At 41.7% G+C, this 18,049-nt stretch overlaps 2 protein-coding genes across 3 annotated transcripts; both read right to left on the reverse strand.

Moving 5' to 3' along the window:
* Positions 1-5,200: 5,200 nt before the first annotated feature.
* On the reverse strand, positions 5,201-5,980 carry tmem238l (transmembrane protein 238 like). The gene has a single exon (XM_085785380.1). It carries the CDS (start codon positions 5,837-5,839, stop codon positions 5,327-5,329), a length of 513 nt encoding a protein of 170 aa, XP_085641506.1. The 5' UTR covers positions 5,840-5,980; the 3' UTR covers positions 5,201-5,326.
* A 2,030-nt stretch (positions 5,981-8,010) lies between these two features.
* Positions 8,011-10,200, reverse strand: pirt (phosphoinositide interacting regulator of transient receptor potential channels). 2 transcript variants are annotated; one of them, XM_085785382.1, is made up of 2 exons: positions 9,488-9,601; positions 8,011-9,028 (listed from the first exon to the last, which is right to left on the reverse strand). In XM_085785382.1, the coding sequence occupies exon 2, from the start codon at positions 9,010-9,012 to the stop codon at positions 8,605-8,607; it is 408 nt and encodes a 135-aa protein (XP_085641508.1). In that variant the 5' UTR covers positions 9,013-9,028; positions 9,488-9,601; the 3' UTR covers positions 8,011-8,604. The 2 variants fall into 2 exon arrangements, with proteins under 2 accessions (XP_085641508.1, XP_085641507.1); XM_085785381.1 differs by lacking the exon at positions 9,488-9,601 and adding an exon at positions 9,738-10,200 and having other exon boundaries at positions 8,013-9,028.
* Positions 10,201-18,049: the final 7,849 nt, after the last annotated feature.

The raw sequence follows: 18,049 nt of genomic DNA on the forward strand, positions 1-18,049 counted from the left end.
GCTCCTCGCATTTTCAGCTTTTCACTGGTTTATATAATTGTAAATTAATTATGTCTGGAAACCTTTGGTCAAACAAAACAGTTCATTTGAAGGTGTGGCCCCGAGGAAGGGAAGTAATGACTTTGTCACATTTCATATGATAACCAGTCACTGAAGTGATTAAATCAATAAAATAGACTTGTAGAGACATATAAGAAAAAGTGACAATTGGTTGCAGCTGTAATGTATTCATGCACTGCTCAATAATAAAAACAAATAGGAAAGACTTTATGTGACATGTTTTGCCACATGTGAACATATTAGATGAGGACAGATTAGTTTTCTGTCACATTTTCTTCACCTTTTGCTGTGTTTCACACTTTTAAATTCTAAGTTGTTGTCATTATCATTATTATTATTTTTATTTCACTTCTTTATGTCTGTGAGTAGATGGTTTCTGGAAGGTATTGCTGCTAAAATATAGACTTTTTTTTATTTGATGAAAGTCAATGAAAACACAATGGCTACTTCAGCGATCCTCACTGATCCTCAGTGCAACATCAAAAACATCAATTGATGAGATTATTTAAGTAGGAACATCAAATGTAACCGTATAACCAATAAACCACAACAGTTGGTCAAAGAGCAGATACATTGTGGAAAATAATACATAATATTGAAATACTGAATATGCACAAATTAAATATTCATATATATATTCTATTTGATGAGGCAAATGTTTCTCAGTAAGACAATCTATTTACATTTTTTTGAGTGTATGTCTTCATGAATAATCCTCAAAAACAACAGAAAAGTAAAATATGTGCCAGTTGCGCAGTTGCCATAGAAACTAAGAAGCTTATGATAAAGTGATGCATTGAAATGAAAACATGTGATGTTGGTTTCTCTCCTGAAAAGACAAGAATGTGAGTTTTAATGTAGGTCGATTCCAGCCCTGTAGAGACAGATACAGTCTGATATACTGTATTAAGCAGGATGTCATGCTTTTATTTTGTTAATTTTTTTCCTTCCTACAGAAGGAAGTGAAGAGTGGAAGGAACCACCACCTGAACCAACCTCTAACTTCATCTTGACCGACCACTGGAGGGAGACATGCACCTTCACAATCCTCCACAGATGACATCATGTGAACTCGCCAGCCATTTTAGTCTGGAGCTGTGTTCACAAACTTTGCACTGTAATACACACACGCACGCACAGAGTAGCATCTCTTCATCATCTGCCAGAAGACTGATTTATGCACAGCCAAAGTCCACCAGCATTTATCTACTTATTAATACCAGCATTTGCAGAGTCCAGACCATATCAACATGAGCTGCCTGATGGGATCGATCTTTTTCCAACAACACGTTTGTTGAGATTGATTGTTTGAGCAGCTAATTTGACAGTACTTTTGATTCTGCAAATATCAGCTTATAGTACCTATCAGTGTGATTTAATAAAGCTATTTAGAAACCCACATCTGAAAAAAAAACCTTTTAATCAAAGACCTTTTTGCAGGATTGATCTATTTGTCTTGCTGTTTCCATCTTATTCTACTTTCTTGTATTTTTTTTAACACTGGTTTTCATTCCCACCATGTTCCAGGAAGAGCTGTACCCGCTGTGACACACTTCACGCCAAATCTCCTGCGAAGCTCCAAGCCACACAGCTGTGGGATTTACAGGCTAATATCTACTCGACATTACCTGCAGAAGAATATATGTTTTATAACTCCGTTGTTTGAGTTGATGGATGAATCAGCCTTGTTCTCAAGTTAAAAAAAAACCCTCATATAATCTGCATCTCTTATAAGCAGAGATATTATACATTAATGAGTGCAGGGATGATTAGGATTACATTGATTGCCATACGTTTACCATCCAGACAACCCGGGGATCTCAGTGTAACAGAACCAGCGGCGTCTCCTGGGCGGCAGGGTCTCCATCTCTTTTGCAGAGAAAGAGGGAAAGAAAGAAAGAACGAAAGAGAGAGAGAGACCCATTACGCCTCTTCTCCATTTCCTCTCTCAGGGGCAGGAACCAAATGGACACATTAATAACACTCTCCATGTCTGAGGGAGCTAATGGTGCCTTGAGTGCTGATTAAGGTTGGGAAGAATTGGGCGTGGAGGAGGAGTATTAGTTTCATTCTCTTGGCTGTGCTGTTTGTGGTGAACGGACTGACGCACGTATTCAGCATTCAGAGTGTATTTGTTTTTGCTTTAAAGGAAATGCTAAAAGCTAATTGGCAAAAACCTCCTCAGTAAATGTAATTAGGTGTTGGACATTCATTCATTGCTCTGAGAAAATAGTTTTTTCCCCTGCCATTAACATACCTTTGTTGTCGCTGTGAGAGAGGTGTTTATTCTGCCTCTCTGGCTTTGCACTGGGTGGATCTTACTAAAATAACCTCCAGCAAAAACCCACACTGCCTGTTTAGCTAGTTTTTAATGAGCAGCCGCCTCACAGAGAACACAACACCAGTTGTTTTAGACCATGTTTAGTTATTAATTTCACAAGCTCAGTTGTCTTTTGTGAACATGCAGAGACATGGTGAAACATAAATATCTCATTTCCGTGTATACAGGTGATAATATGGCATTACAATAAATAACACAAGGCACACCGTGGAATCACAGTGCAGTTTTTTTTTTTTGTCAAAGCTTCCTCCTCCTTTTGAAAAGTGCTGAGAAATTTTCCACTCAAACAAAGTCCAGGAATCACTGGCGCAAAACATGACAAGATGCTTTTACCCCGAAGTCAAAGGGTGGAATAGAGTTTTTTTTATCTTCCAGGATTATTCAAATGTGTTCCAGGTTGCGCGTGGATTTGAATTTATCACATATCCTTCACTGAGGCCAAAACCTCAAGAGGTTCAGGGATCCAGAGACTCACAGATTCATGATTTCTGGTGAAGCTTCTTCTCAGTCCCACCTGTCAGTCCCATTTTCATCATCATCCTCGTCCTCATCGTGTGGCCGGTTTAAATGAGTCAAAAGTCTTTTGTCTATATCTGACTCAGACCAGCTTCCTTCACACTGTCCACCATCACAGTATGTCATGTTTGGGCAGCAGGTTGAGCTCCTCCTCAGACACGGTGAGGTTCCCCAGGTACCAGAATATCCAGAAGACAAGGCTGAGGAAGATCAGCAGAGGCCCGGACAGCACGAAAAAGTCCCAGAAGCTCAAAGGCGCGAAGATGCCCACGAAAAAGAGGACGAGGCCGACGATGTCCAGGATGATAGCCAGCGACAGGAAGAATTTTGTACAATTTCCGTCCTCCATGGTCGAGCCTGGTGGGACTCACGCGTCGTCTGAAGGTCTGACAGGAGCCGGTGGCGAGTGTCTCCGCAAAAGTGCTTTCCTGTCCCTTTGCATCATTTCTTTTCAGTGGCAGCAGCACACCTTGCATTTCTTTCATAGCTCAAGACGTATAGTGGAAGGACTGGTATCCAACCACAACAACGGGTTGTTCTGCTCATTAACACCCACTGAAAAAAAAACCCTACAGTCCATCTTCATTCCTTTGCAGGGCTGACTTATAGACTATTTACACCTTTCACATCAACCCATTGTCTGTAACCTGTGTGACAGATTTATGCACATTCGTTTCGCAATCACCGGCCATTGAGCTCATGTTTACACATTGATAAGTCTGCTATAACTAATTGCTTCCACCATTCACCCTCTACCCCCCCTCCCACATCTTTTTGTTTGTGTAATGAAACTGCATCAGTGTGTTGCATCTTTTATCAGATCATCATTATAAAGCCTCCTCTTGACTTCACTCCCAACTGAGTTCAAAGATTTACCCCAGGAAGTGCGTTTATTCACCCTTTCTGTTTAGCTTGGGAGCAGCTCGGGGTGGGATTTGCTGCATTCAAGCCTTCCCTCAATATTTAATGATCCATAGTTCATGCCTCAGTACAATAACGATACCGGTCTATTGTGAAGTGACTGTCACAAAGAGGAAATGCACGTAATGGAAACTTCTCTGTCTTGTTTGACCAGTCACCCTGCCACTATTTGTCTCTGCTCTGCAGCTTTGACTTACTGCCCTGCCTACCACAACAGCAGAGAGGAACGATGCTTTATTTACAGGAACGCTCTCACCGCTCTGATCTCAGTGTCGTATATTCTGTCTGTCACACTCAAACTCCATTTGCATGAGGTGTAATAATTCAAATCTAAAGGCTAAAACTCTGCAGCTAAACCACTTCAACAGTGTGATTATTAGATATTCAGTAGATATTACACTATCTTATACAGGTTCTCGGGTTACATGTGATCCTCTGTTGAGGATTTTCAGGTTTGTTTAACCAACACCACACCACTGACACAAACCAGTCCGACCAGTGTGTAAGTTTGACAGTAAATCAGAGAGCAAACAAGGGCTCGCTTTACTCCACCTGACAGGAGCTACAGCGCGAGAGATGACAAAGCACTTCTGGAAAACAAATGGAAAAACATGTGAAATAGTGGAGGACAATCAGGTCTTTTTGGAACCTAAGGAGGAGTTTGTGCCACGATTCCTTAAAAACCTAAAGATTTTAATTGACAAATTCAAGTATTTTAAGGAGTCACATATGGGGCCCCATGGGATAAACATGAGCTCAGGGACCCTATGTTTCCCCCATTCTCTGTGCATTAAATCAGTTTAAGTTAACTTGAGTTAGGACAATATATATAATATATAAAAAAAAATGAAAATAGGATACCTTCAAACTAGGATCCCTGTGCAAAATTGAATAATTATGTCTTTGAGTTTTAGTTTATGATCTGTTCAAATGGCAACTTTTGACAAACCAATGTTTGATTAATTAAATGACCACAAACTAAAAGGCACATGCTATATCATATATAATATGATATTCAGATTGGTAATCTATTTTTGCCCAGTGGTATGATAGAAGCTTTGAAACAGCATTTTGGACATGAAATGTACATCAAATACAAATTAGTTTAAAATGAAAAATAATGATAATGTATGGACCCATGTTTTACAAACAATGAAATAATTTTCTGTTGAAATATTTATCTACGGGAGTTCCCAAATGAATATTCAGTCATTATTCCATTGTCAATAATGCACTGCTAGGAACACCCCTGATTTTCCCTGTAACTAAAAAATACACAGTTCTTTACAGGAACCTGTAGCCTATGTGATGGGAAATCACGGACCTGTGAAATAAAGTGGTACTGGAAAGTAAAAGATAATTGCACATATTCTATAGAAACCCTCTTTTGAGTGTCAAGATCAACTTTGTGGGTGACACTCGGTGTTTCTAAAAAGATCTTTGCCAATAAAGTCACAACCAACTTGTTCCAACATGTTTCTGCAGTCATCATATCGTGGTTGAAAACTCCTGTTTCATCATTTCCTTTTCTTTCTCTGCAGTGGGGGAGTCCAGGGAGTCATCGTACCCTTCATTGTGGTAGGCGGCGGACTTGCCCCACGTCACCCTGCTGGCTTTGTGTGGAGATGTTGACCCCACCTGGCTGCACCTGTCCTCCTCGGCGGCGCCCCCCTTGTTCACGGCGACCTCGTCTCCTCTCAGTTTCTGGCTCAACCTCTCGGATATCTTCCTCGCCAGCATCACCACCACGCTGTCTCGCTTCTTGCCCCACTCCTCATCCTCGGACACCTGGACGTTGCCCACGTACCACATGAGCCACAGGCCCAGGCTGAAGAAGGTGATCAGGCTGCCGGTGTAGATCAAGAAGTCGCCGTAGAAGCGTCCGTCGATGCGCAGGTTGGCGAATATCCCGATGAAAAGCAGGACCAGACCGACGACGTCAAAAGCGACGGCGAGGAAAAACAACCCCACGCAGCTGCCGATACACTTGACCAGCTCCATGGTGGGAACATCACAGCCGCTCTGAGCTCAGCTCGGTGTAACGGGAGGATGCTTCATCCTGCAGCACCTGAGCTGAGGCGGTAGCAGCGCACCTGCGGAGCGACGCCCCACCTTAAAGTGAACATAAACAGTGTATCTACACACACAGATCACTCACGCACACACACACGCACGCACACGTACACACTCACGTCCGCTTCAGGCAGTGTCGCCTTTTTGTGTTGTTGTTATTGTTTAATAGCAGCATCACTGACCTGACCTGCATGTCCAAATACCACAATAATGTAGTTTGGTTCCCATGATGCAAATGGCACAAGGCTCACGGGAGCAGTTGGATTTGGTAGTCAAATAAATGATTATGCATGACGCAGCTTTGTATGTTGCATATAATTTGTTTGTAGGCTACCTACCATCTGCAGGTGCCCAGCCTAGACTTCCACATAAAACCAGAAGACTAATATAAACTGATTTTCAGTCTATTTGAACCAAGTATTGGAGCTTAACTCCTTCATATGTTATTTTTGCACCCACAAGACATTCCCTAGTTTATTATTTCACACCCATTTCCTTGTATAATGAGATACAATATAACTATGGAGTTTAGCATCCTCAGATCATTATTTTTTTACACCTACATCAACATTTTATCTCTGTAAACTTGTTTTCTGCGATGGACATTCAGTATGAAATATCATAAAGATGAATTTGTTTTGTGCAGTTTTACTGAAACCAAACATGTTATAAATAAAAGAACCAATGGATTCAATAGCATTTTTAATTATCTTCTTGATAATTATAACTGACCAATGATCAAATAACAGCTTTTCTTTCTGACCAACAACCAGAAGCATATGTCAGATATCTTAGGAAGAAGAAAATATTTGCACTTCAGAAGCTGAACCCTGGAAGTTTTTATTTTTATTTTTTTTTAGCAAAATTACACAAGGAATTGTTTGATTATCAGAACTGTTGTGATTTAATTCTCTGTTAATTAACCAGCTAATCATTTCAGCTGTAACCTTTTAGGGCAGTGATGTGCATACAAGGTTATAAGGTCAGACTTAACATAATACAAATCTAATGGATTCAGAGGTCAAGTGGCTCCATCTGGAACAGCATTCATGGTTGCAAATGACCTATTACAGCGGCCACCGATTAATAAATATGAACCACCTTGGTATCTGTAATATTGACTTGATATAATCTAACATAGGTATTTTATCTCGACCTGGTCTGTCAGGTTTGACTTTCAGTTTTTCAAAAGCTAATTGTGTTGTTTTTGTGAGAGCATTTAGTTTCTGTTTTGTCAATGCACAGCTTATTCTGAACGATGATGTTTCTGACTTAACTTTTTCTTTTTGACCTTTTTGTCTGTCGCACTGCTGTCATGATGGCAAACTGTGCCACAGCTGGTGGTACAGGAGCAGAGGCACAGAGGAGCAAGGAAGGAGTTTTAACAAAGTGATGAGGACCAGGCTGACAGACGGACAGACAGACAGACAGGCTGACAGACGGACATGCAGACACACAGAGTTACAGCAGGAACAGGATGAGGATGAGCAGCACAGTAAAGTGAAACAAACAGAGATCACTGGCAAACAATGTCGGAAGCTGACGCGGTGAAGAAGTGGGCTGGTCTAAATACCAGGAAGCAAGTTAGGGGAAATGAAGGGTGGGTGTGCGGGTAGGCGGGGATTGGAAATGGGAACACAGGTGAGCAGGTGGAGCTGGAAACAAACAGGAAGAAAGTCAGGGGACATCTGGGGTGGAGCACGACAGGAGGATAATAAACAAAAACAGAGATAGATCAGGACATCTAACTCCTGAGAGTAATATCTTGGAGGGCACATACCATACAGTTGTTAATGGATGTTTTTGCTGCAGCCGAATACGCCGCTGAGACTGGTAAAGATAAACCAAAATGATGAAGTTGTACATCAGGAAACAAAAGAGCAGAATGAGACTAACAGGCTCCAGAAAACTGCAGAGGTGTGTGATAAATCTCTGCAGGTTCATCGTCACTATGGGTTATTTATTTCTTCTTTCTGCTCAATAATTCTTAATGTAAACATATTGACTATAGACGCTTTAAATACACAAACCAAACCTAATCCAAAAACACCAATAAACGTCCATTGCAAAAAGAAAAAAAGAAATCTGGGCCTGAAGGGGTTACTTAAACTTTCCTACCACATAATATTTGAATCTCATGAAAATGCACCTTCAGGTCACAGTAGTCAAATGATTTCTCTTTTACATATATTTGAGGATGAGTGCACTCGGATTCAAAGTTGCCCTCTCAGTGAATCTGTCCCACAGCGAGGACTGGACGCAGTAAACCGGGAACTGACATTAGCTCTCACAATCTTTAATTATTTATGAATTGGCATATACTGTACCACACAGCATTAGGAAGACACCCCCACCTCCCTCGTCCACTTTTCCCCTCATAAATATTCATACAGTTTTCTCTCTAGTATCCTCATCGCTAAATTGTGTGCAAATGTGTGAGTAATTGAGTTTCATACAGCACATTGTTGTCCTTGCACTCTCACCTTCTTTTCAGCCTGCCAGGGTTATTAATGCAAAATGTTGTCATGCACACTTGAGACTTGAGGATAAGTGCTTTGTTTTGTCAATCCTCTTAAATCAAAGGAATAAATGTAAATGTCAACACCAAGAACGCTCCCATGCTGAAAGAAGTACATTTCAATTCTTTGTGGCCTTAAAAGTTCAGAGTTTACTCCCCCCAAAACGTGTCCTCCTCACAGATTGAACACGGGAGGCCTGTAGTAGCTGAGCGGCCTCTTCATGGTGGACCGCTTCCTGTTCTCCTTAGTGATGGGGATGAGGACCACGCCCACCACAAAAACCATCAGCCCGATGGACAGCAGGGCCGGTCCCAGGATGGTGGTCACCTTCCTGCAGTGCCCGGCGAAGTACAGGCCGCTGATGATGATGCCGCACGCCAGGAAGCTGCCCCCGGTGGACATGAGGTGGATGGGGAACCAGTAGACTTCACATTTGCCGCGGGAGGCCTCGTTGGTCCAGAGGGACTCGCTGCGAGAGAGGCTGAACACGGTGCTCTCGGTGCGGCTGGGGGGCGTCAGCTGGTCCCGGGACTGGGAGAGGGTGCACTCTCCCAGGGGGATGTTCTCTGGGCTGCCTGGCATGGCCTCCTGGATGACTCTGTGGAAGTGACGTGCAACTAAGAATCAATCTGAGGGTGGCACACTTGTCTTTTGTCTCAGTTGTTATACAAGAAAATGTGAATTTGAAATTCTACTTCTCCATAAACAAGCTTTTAAACTGCGATACTGTCTTTAGAAATAAGAAAAAATAGAGATAACTCATCATGAATACTTTTTTGTTGAGCAGTTAAATCATTCTGATGATAAATATTTTAAAATCAGAGCTCATTTTTGTTAAAATATGAACTTTTCATGAACTCAAATATATAGACCAACATTTTTAGACCCTAACCCTAACCCTAACCCATCTAATTATACCATAGCTACATATTTATCCTTATTTAAATCACCTATCTCCATCATAAACTGCAATTATTTCCACTCATCGACCTGAACCGGGTAATAGTTCACATCAGGCAAACAGAAGTAAACAAGTAGACAGACAAGAAGCACCTACCTTCAAAATCTGAGTCAAGTCCCTTAATTTGTATTTTTAAAGATTTAGCAAGAAATTTAAATCTCTCAACCATCAGAAAACATCCAGAAATCTGAGGTGGAAGCTGAGGAAAAAGACAATCCGACCAGAGAAACCCGTAGAGTGCAATGCTACACATTCCCACCGAGCAGCCACCTACCCACCCACCCTCCTCTCGTCTCCTGCTCTCTCCACCTCCTCAAGAGCATCCTGTGACCACCAATCCTCTTACCATCATCCACCATCGCAGGCGGTCAATCCTGATGTTGCATCCAGGGCGAGGAGCTTCCCTTCTGGTCCCCAGAGGATATACATAGACAGCAAACCGCTTGCACTGATGTTGTCTCCACCACTAGGCTGTAAAAAGCTTTGGAAGAAAAAACAACAACAACAAAACAACTTATACAAACAGCTTGAAATGTCTGATATTTCCCAGGACTGGACAATGAGAGGAAAATATCTGCCTCAGTCTTTCCATACAAAGAGGAGCAGGGCAGGGCAGCGACTAGGAAATGGCTCTCTGTTATAGCCGGATTGATGCAGCAAGCAATCACCCATACAGAGACTTTCCAATACAGCCTGATATGTTGGCACAGTATTGATCCCAAAGTAGCCCCGGAGCAATTATCTGCAAGTTGTAGTTTTGTTCGGTGAACATGAGATCGATGAAATCTGTGTAGCATAATTAACCCTCAGAAAATCCAGGGTATTTTACAGAACTTTGGTCAGATTTGGAATTTATTCGTCTTTTCCTCGTTGTTCAGCCCCTCAAACTTCCTGCCGCGGATGCAAAAGGAGGGTAGTAGTGGTGGTGGCAGTGATGCTGGTGGGGGTGGGGGGAAGAAGGTGAGACCCAAGAGGGATGTTGCTGCAACATGACACTCCTGCTTCCATTAAACAGCCCTGATATTACATTTGTATCTCTGTTGCTTTCGTGTGCTCTTTTGGAAAGACACAAGTGGCAGTGTGAGGCCATTGATCTGAACATGAGCTCACTCTTTAACACAATTACAACCCCCCCACCCCCCCTAAAGAGAAGCTCCTGAGCCCTGAAGATGGCTCCTCAGCGCTGATACTTGTACTTGGTAAACACCGGAGCTCTGGCCTGATCTCATTACTGATGTCATCTGTTCAAAATGCACCATGGTACCCGTCCTGTGGGCCCGACAACGCTGCCAACAGGAAATCTGCCAACACTTGCAATGAGCCACATAATCCAGCAGAGGGCAGTGCTGACATGTGTCTTGGCGTTGGAGGGGAGGGGAACGCTGAATCCAGTTTAGCTGTATCATTAACTTTTAGTGAAATATTTCACACCAGGATTAGTTAATTAGTGGGTTAGTTCAGTGGGTTTCTTTTTTTTTCCCTAATTACCTCCTGGCTCCAGTTTGTTCTGATGCTCCTTACGGATCAAAGTCTTTTATTTTGCAGCCACATGTGAGAAACTAATTATCCATCCCATGTAATGTGTTACAGTATCTTGCGATTATGATGTGCCTAATTCTCCTTAATGGTCCGATTAAGTGGGTTGTTGATCATAGTCGTGTGAAGGTATTTTACACTGCTGAATAACCCCGTTCAACGATGAGGGGCAGCTGCAGACCTCCTCCTCACACACCGACTGTAGATCAGGTAAGAGCCTTAAAGGATGATTTTAACAAATTTAAGCACTTTAGCAAGGAGGTAGTTTGGGTTTTTTTTTAGCCTTAAGTGCAATAAAATGTGATTGATTCTGAGATTTAGGGCCTTAACAATGGATTGGTAAATGTAATGATCTTTATAAGTCATTCCTGGAAGCTTTCAGCTTCTCAAAAATAGATTATTTTTTAGGTTTTATTCTTCTAAACAACAAAATAACATGTTGGCACATAATCTTCTGCTAAAGGAAACAGTGACTGGCAGATTCTCTCCAAAAGACAAATCAAATAAGTTTTGAAAACAATCTGATCTTGTGGGCCTGAGGAGTCAGGGTCAAAAGTATACGGTACATTGATTTTGATTTGTCATGAGGCCCCTGGCCCTAAACTGTATCCACCAATCACAGAGTGGCCCCCTGATTGATCCAGTCCAGGCTCGCTGTTAATTTCCTATATTGTCGAAATGTGTGCATTCGGAGCTACATTTTCCAAATCCATACAACAATAAGTCTTATAGGGCATGAGACATTGAGCTATTTAGACATCCCAGTGGCAGAAATCGGCACCTAAAATCAGATCAGCAGCTTATTAATATTGACACTGATATTTTTAAAGATTTGTTGCCGATATTACAGTTCAATTCATTTAAATGATTTGCATTTAATCAGTGGTCATCATATGTTACCAGATGAGAAATGGACAGGCCTTAATAATAAGAATGTACTCTCAGATGACAAGGCTGAAAATGTAAAAAAAGACTTTATAGAGGATCCCATGTCATATCACAGGTGGATTATGGGACTTGACAGTGTTGTAAAGTTAAAAGTTGAGCCAGTGTATTGGTAAAGCGACATACAGGTATCAGTCTAATCCTGTTTGATAATACAAACACAGAGGGCTGCCAGGGATTAGAGCTAATAAGCCTCATCTTGAGTCAGCACGCTGACTTTGTTGGTTTTGGCAGGGGTTTTAGGACCGGATTCAAATGAACTGTGGACTTTGAGGTGCAGCGTGCACCCTCCGGTTAAAGCCACCAGAACTAAGATGCTCTAACAACTCCAACCCTTGCGTTTTTTTCGTCTTCTTCTTCTTTTTTTTTTCTTTCCGAGGCTGTGGATTAAACAGGAATACTTTTTTGGCCAAATGAAGCCTCGCAAAGAGCCTCGTTAACAACTGAGCAAATATCAATAAAACCCGTGCAGCAACTTCAGATATTCGCTCGAATGCAGACGAGTCACATTTCTGGTAATACGCTGCTGATTTATTAACACACGCAGCCTTTTTTTCCCCCTGTACAGGTGACCTTGGAAAGCTAATTAATCTGCTTTGCATATTTACAGCTTTTTGTTGAGTAATCCCAGGGGGGAGGGCATGCAAACAACTGTAGCATAAAGGTTCTTTCACCCGTTGAAACACAGAGAGTTCTGCGATACTCATAGTTCTGCTTTCTCCGTCAAACTTCTGCTTACAGAAAAACACCAGCCGCACACTTTAAGCCTCCCAATACCCACTTTTCTCACCAATTCACTGTGTTTTAGACTGAATTGATGATCACTAAATAAGAGGCATTATGTTCTTAGCCCCATGACTCAGAGCAAACAAACACAGGCAGTTTGGACCAACAGGGGCTTGTCTGTGCCAAGAAGTGTCCACCATCACTTCATCAGGAGGTCTAGGTCCAAATGAAACTACACTTAAAGAGAAACAGGACCTGGATCAAACTGAGACAAAGCACTGTCTCAAAAATGGACTCTAGCACAGGCCAACATATTTTAACCTTTTCCTTCCAGAGCGCCAATAACCTAAGGTGAAAGTTTCCCATGCGCATTTATTTTCCTCTGCAGCGCCCCAAACTTGACTTTGACTGTATTATTGTCATTGCACAAGTACAACGAAATTAGTCGCAATCCCCAGTGCAAAAAGAATATACAGCAGGAATAAATAATAGATTAAAGACACCACATACATATTGCAGATTGGTTTAAGCATTAAGGGCAGTTCATCTCTGGATATTAGTTTTAAAATGTGTAAAATCCTCTCTTATGATTCATCAAACTTATCTATAATGGCCCTGAGAGCTCAATCCACTGCAACAACAAGAAAACACACACAAAGACACAAATGTGCTACAAATTCACAAAACAAACACATCAAATTGACAGTGCATGCAGTGAAAAAAAACTCACAACATCTGCAAAAACACAAAGTTTTCCCACATTATAAGGTTGAAGCACATCTTCCTAATTGAGCAATTCAGACATTTATCCACAACCACTGCTGCTCATGTTAGCTGACAAGTGAAAAAAACAATGGTCAGAGGAGGAAACATCATAGATACTCGGTCAGAATAAGATCTGTTGAGACATGGAGCCATGTCAGACATATTAGTGCAGTTAGCATATTGTATTTATGTCATTTGTTAGCTTGTAACTAACTGTGGCTAACACAGGGATCAAATGGAAATTCTTCTTTGTCGCCCCTCTGTGTCAAGACTTGTTTCTTAGATGAGATTATAACTGTTTCTCAGAATTTCCAAGGCAGAAAAACTCACTCGTGGTGTTCACTGAGTATTTATTTATGATATGTCTTGCATTACATAAGCAATGTCACATGCATATGTCAACAATGTAAAAAAAAAAAAAAGGAGGGGCTGGGCTCTTTAAGTAGACCTCCTGTTCATGGAGTGGATGCTGTCACTGCTGATTTAATGCTTCTTCAGTGGCAACTAAATGGTGGTTATTCAGTGGACATTTACGATGACCTTGACCCTTGACCCTATAGTAAACATGAAAACAGCAACAACTGAAAAGTAAAGACAAGCAGGGAGAGCTTTCCCTGATACATGTTGTTTCGGCGGATTCCACATTTCCTGGATCGCTGTAATGTTTAGTGCAACATTAGTGTGTCCCCTAATCATAATGGCAACAGTAATGATAAGGTTAAAAATAATATCTGTACTTCCTTCCTTCAATTTCAGATGACCATTCAGTGAATTTATCTGGTGTATTGAACATCATGAGCGATTGTCTTATAGACTCTGGGCTCCTGAAAACACAAGGACTGAGTGACAGTGTGCAGCAGCTCTGGCCAAACGATTGAGCTTACAAGTCAATAATCACACTGTAGAGAAGATTCCCAGAGGCTGGTGAGGGGGGAAAAAGGTAAACACCTTCTCTTGAGTCCGTAACAGTCAGGGAAACATGTAGCAAAAAAAATTGTACCTCTGTGTCCCACCATCACTCTCCAACATCCCCACCTAGGGGGGTAAAAAAAAAAAGAGCCAGCAGAGAGTCTGGTGAACCCGGAGACCGTGAACCATCGGATCAACAGGAGTGTGGCACACTTTGTTCTCTGCCCAATTATCAGACTGGGAAAACAAATCTGTCAGAAATGAGATGTGGCTGAGCTATTGATCTGTTTATACCCTGCACATCTTCTCCGTTCCCACAGCATCTATTAGCACTGTGCTGCCTTTCCCCCCATCTTTGACATGCCACAGCAGGGGAGGCACAGAGCAGGGGCATTGACGTCACGGAGGCCCAAGCACCATCGGCGGCCGGCGGGTATACCTCTCCTCTAATTTCTGTGAAAGCATGTATTATGAACTCTATTTTTATGCTCACTGCGCTGAATCAACTGGACGACAAGAAGATGTATACATTAATATATAGAGATGCTGTGATCATCAAAGCAAGAAAATGCATGCAGTGAAGGATGCCTTCACTTTCCCCCCTGGAAATAGGCCGTGGATGGAAAAATCCACCATAACACATTCATTCACAGAAAATACACCCCAGTAAATCAATGATCTAAGGCTAGGTAATGTTTACAGATTCTTATATATTCCATGTTGCAGCTGTTTAGCTGTCACATTCAAAATGAGCAATGTTCATGTAAACATATTGGTAAGATGAGAAATAAATGGAGCCTTGTCATCCCCCACTCACAGAGGCGATTTTAGAGTCTGCTGGGGCCCTAAGCAAAAATCCCCAGGGGGCCCTCCAACCAGTGTTTATCACCATAATTTTATAAATAATCGAACACCAACAAAAAATGTATGAAATTTAAACTTTTTTTATTCCAAATGTCCAGTTATGGTGTAAGCTGGTGACATGTCGTCTTCATGATGGGCAGTGTTGCTGTCTCACTGGAGGTGGACGTTCAACTGATATGACAAAAAAGAAAAGACAGTTTTACTTTAATTGATAACATATGCCATGCCCTCTAAAGATTCTTTATGACAATACACTTACAGTTTTCACTGTCAGCACTGGGAGGAGGCACTTTGTCCTTCTGATTTGCTGCTGTCAGAAACCTAAATAATAATCCTGAGGAGAGATAAGAGAGTGATTTTTAAATGTTTTCCTTGGGCATAGCTTTCATAGCACCAATATATTACACTTTCATATTATTATAATAATAATAGGCTACTCACTTCAATACTGTAACATAGCTTTACTATGTCACCCTGCTAGCTAGCAAGTTAATAGTGTTGTTACTTGCTGCCAAGGAGGTCAGCAGATAACGTTAAGTTAACCTTGCTCTTTTTTTTTTTTTTTGTCACTTAACGACCAGTGGAGCACCAGAACCGCACGCACCGAGTCCCTCAGTCCAGTGCAGTCCCACTCGCTAACTGGTCACCACTGGTCTGAAGCTAACATTAGACTATTAGCATTTGTTCAACAGTTATTTACTGTTCACCTTACACTCTGCTCCACTTACCACCACTGTCTTGCATTCTTTTTTACTTCAGCCTCTTTTTTCTTCACGTCTTGCTCCCAGGTGGACTCTTCTTTTTCCCTCGGCTTCATTAGAAACTCCCGGTGATAAGGTGCATCATACAGGTTGACGTTAGCTGGGATCAGGTCCGGAGAATGACATGGGGCCCCGTTAGGGGGGTTTCCTACTGCGATGTCATTGCAAATCGACGCTATACGACGATACGGGGAGGGGGGTGCGGTCACTGCGGGTAGCGCATTTTGAGATATTTCTGTCGATAAAACTGCCCTCGGGTCCCGACCGTCGGGGGCCCCCTAATGGCTCGGGGCCCCAAGCAGTTGCCTGCCTTGCCTGTTCACAAGTAGCGCCTCTGCCCACTCACACCATTTATTGCTGAGGAGTTTGCTTATTATCTGTTAGACAGTCTGCTAATATTTGTGGAGAATCGTATCTTGCTCTCATCAAACTTCCTGCAAAGAACCACAGCACTCAGCCTGTTAATCTTGGATGAAATAACAAGATCTTGAATACAGTTCATCGGGTCTAATTGTGCTTTTGAATACAGATGCTAAAACACTCGTGGCAGTTTTTTTTTTCCATTATTAATCCCCAGTGGTGTTTGTCTGCAGCAGTAATAACCTGCCTGGTTCGCCTAACCTGATGTTAGACCAGGATCGCTTTTATTCCCACTGTTGTTTGTTAGGATTGTTTGTGCTGAACCAGCCCGGAGAGACAAACCACTGCTAACAAGGCAATTTAACATTCACTTATAATGTTGGTAATGTATTACACACGTTTGACCCACTTTTCAAGTCACTTTAAGTCATTACAAATACCCAGAGAGCTTGTTAAAATATCCTGCTGGAGAATCAGAATTCATCAGATTTAGCTTTTCTGATTAATTTTAAACGGTTGAATCTTCTATGTGTGTATAAGCACAGGGACCACACCAGATGAGCTTAAAGAGAAACTGTGCAAGATTTTTTGAGTAATTGTGATAGTTAAAACCGACCTTGTGCCTCCGACCCGGTGTCCTAAATCTCGTCTAGCGAGAAACATGGACTGTTTTACGGCACTACGATGCAAAAAAGTCCCAAAAGTGAAAATATGCACTCCGAAACTGTAGGAACCAAAACAGTGAAAAAGCTGGACTTGCCTAGTTCCCCTTTAAGCGTTAGCTCTGAGCCCACTAAAGCTATCAGGTTTGATAATAAGGCCTTATTTTTACTGGTGTTGAGTTCAGTTTTGCAGTTTTACAACTCTTGCATTTTTACAACACAAAGTGCACCAACATTTTTCCTCCATAACGTATGTGAAATCCCAGCCAGGTGCCTCATCGAGACATGAATCACAATGCAGAAAGTGAAGAGGAGACTCAAAGGAATTTGTCTGAATTCAGCTAAAAGAACATGTTTGAGGACTGAGAGGTGTCTCAAACCGCCTCTTTAAAAAGGTAAAATAAAAAAGTGTGGTGTCTGAACCCGGAGGTGTCGGCTCATTTCCACAACTGTCAGTGGCAGCCCGTGTGAACATGGTGCTTCAGGTGAGAAATCTGGCAGAATTAACTGGACGCCGTCTTTCATGACAGACCTTGTCTCTGCATATTACTCTCTCCCAAACACACTGGGCCGGAGGAGCACACTTAAAGGGCAATTTTCACAAGTGAAATGAATAATTTGATGATTTTCCTAAAAATGTTATCTAATAGTAATGAGTCTATGATGGTGAATCATACATTTTAACCCATTTTGAGTTAGGAAAAGTCTCTAAAGGGAAAACACAGCAGAGGAAAAACAAGTATTTTTTTTCAAGACACATGTTGTCAGAGAAGCTTAATGGGAACCAAGTACATTTTTTGGGTTTGATGTCAACCACATTGATTTCAACATATTTGGTCGTCTGTGGAAAACAGAGCAGTGGATGATGAAATGATTTCTAAAAATAACAGCGTCTACATTTCAATTCAGTCTTCCACAGTATACTCCATACAGATTTCATCAAAGAGCATCAGAGGAGCTTTATGTATGGAAGATGAGCACTTACATGTCGGCAGTGAGCATTAAAGCCTTGTTATGTACACTTACAGCTTTGGCCAGAAATATATACAAGATTGTGTATGATGCACTCAAGGTGAAGAACCTGTTAATCAAGGCTGTATGGAAGATTTTCTGTGGTCCTTTTGCTAATG

Source organism: Trachurus japonicus, chromosome 8 (assembly GCF_045865225.1).
Source record: "Trachurus japonicus isolate A0001 chromosome 8, Traja_1.0".
In the NCBI taxonomy this organism is placed as follows: Eukaryota; Metazoa; Chordata; class Actinopteri; order Carangiformes; family Carangidae; genus Trachurus; species Trachurus japonicus.

Coding starts and splice junctions, on each gene's coding strand:
- pirt (XM_085785382.1), bottom strand. CDS start 9,012: ATGCCAGGCAGCCCAGAGAACATCCCCCTGGGAGAGTGCACCCTCTCC.
- tmem238l (XM_085785380.1), bottom strand. CDS start 5,839: ATGGAGCTGGTCAAGTGTATCGGCAGCTGCGTGGGGTTGTTTTTCCTC.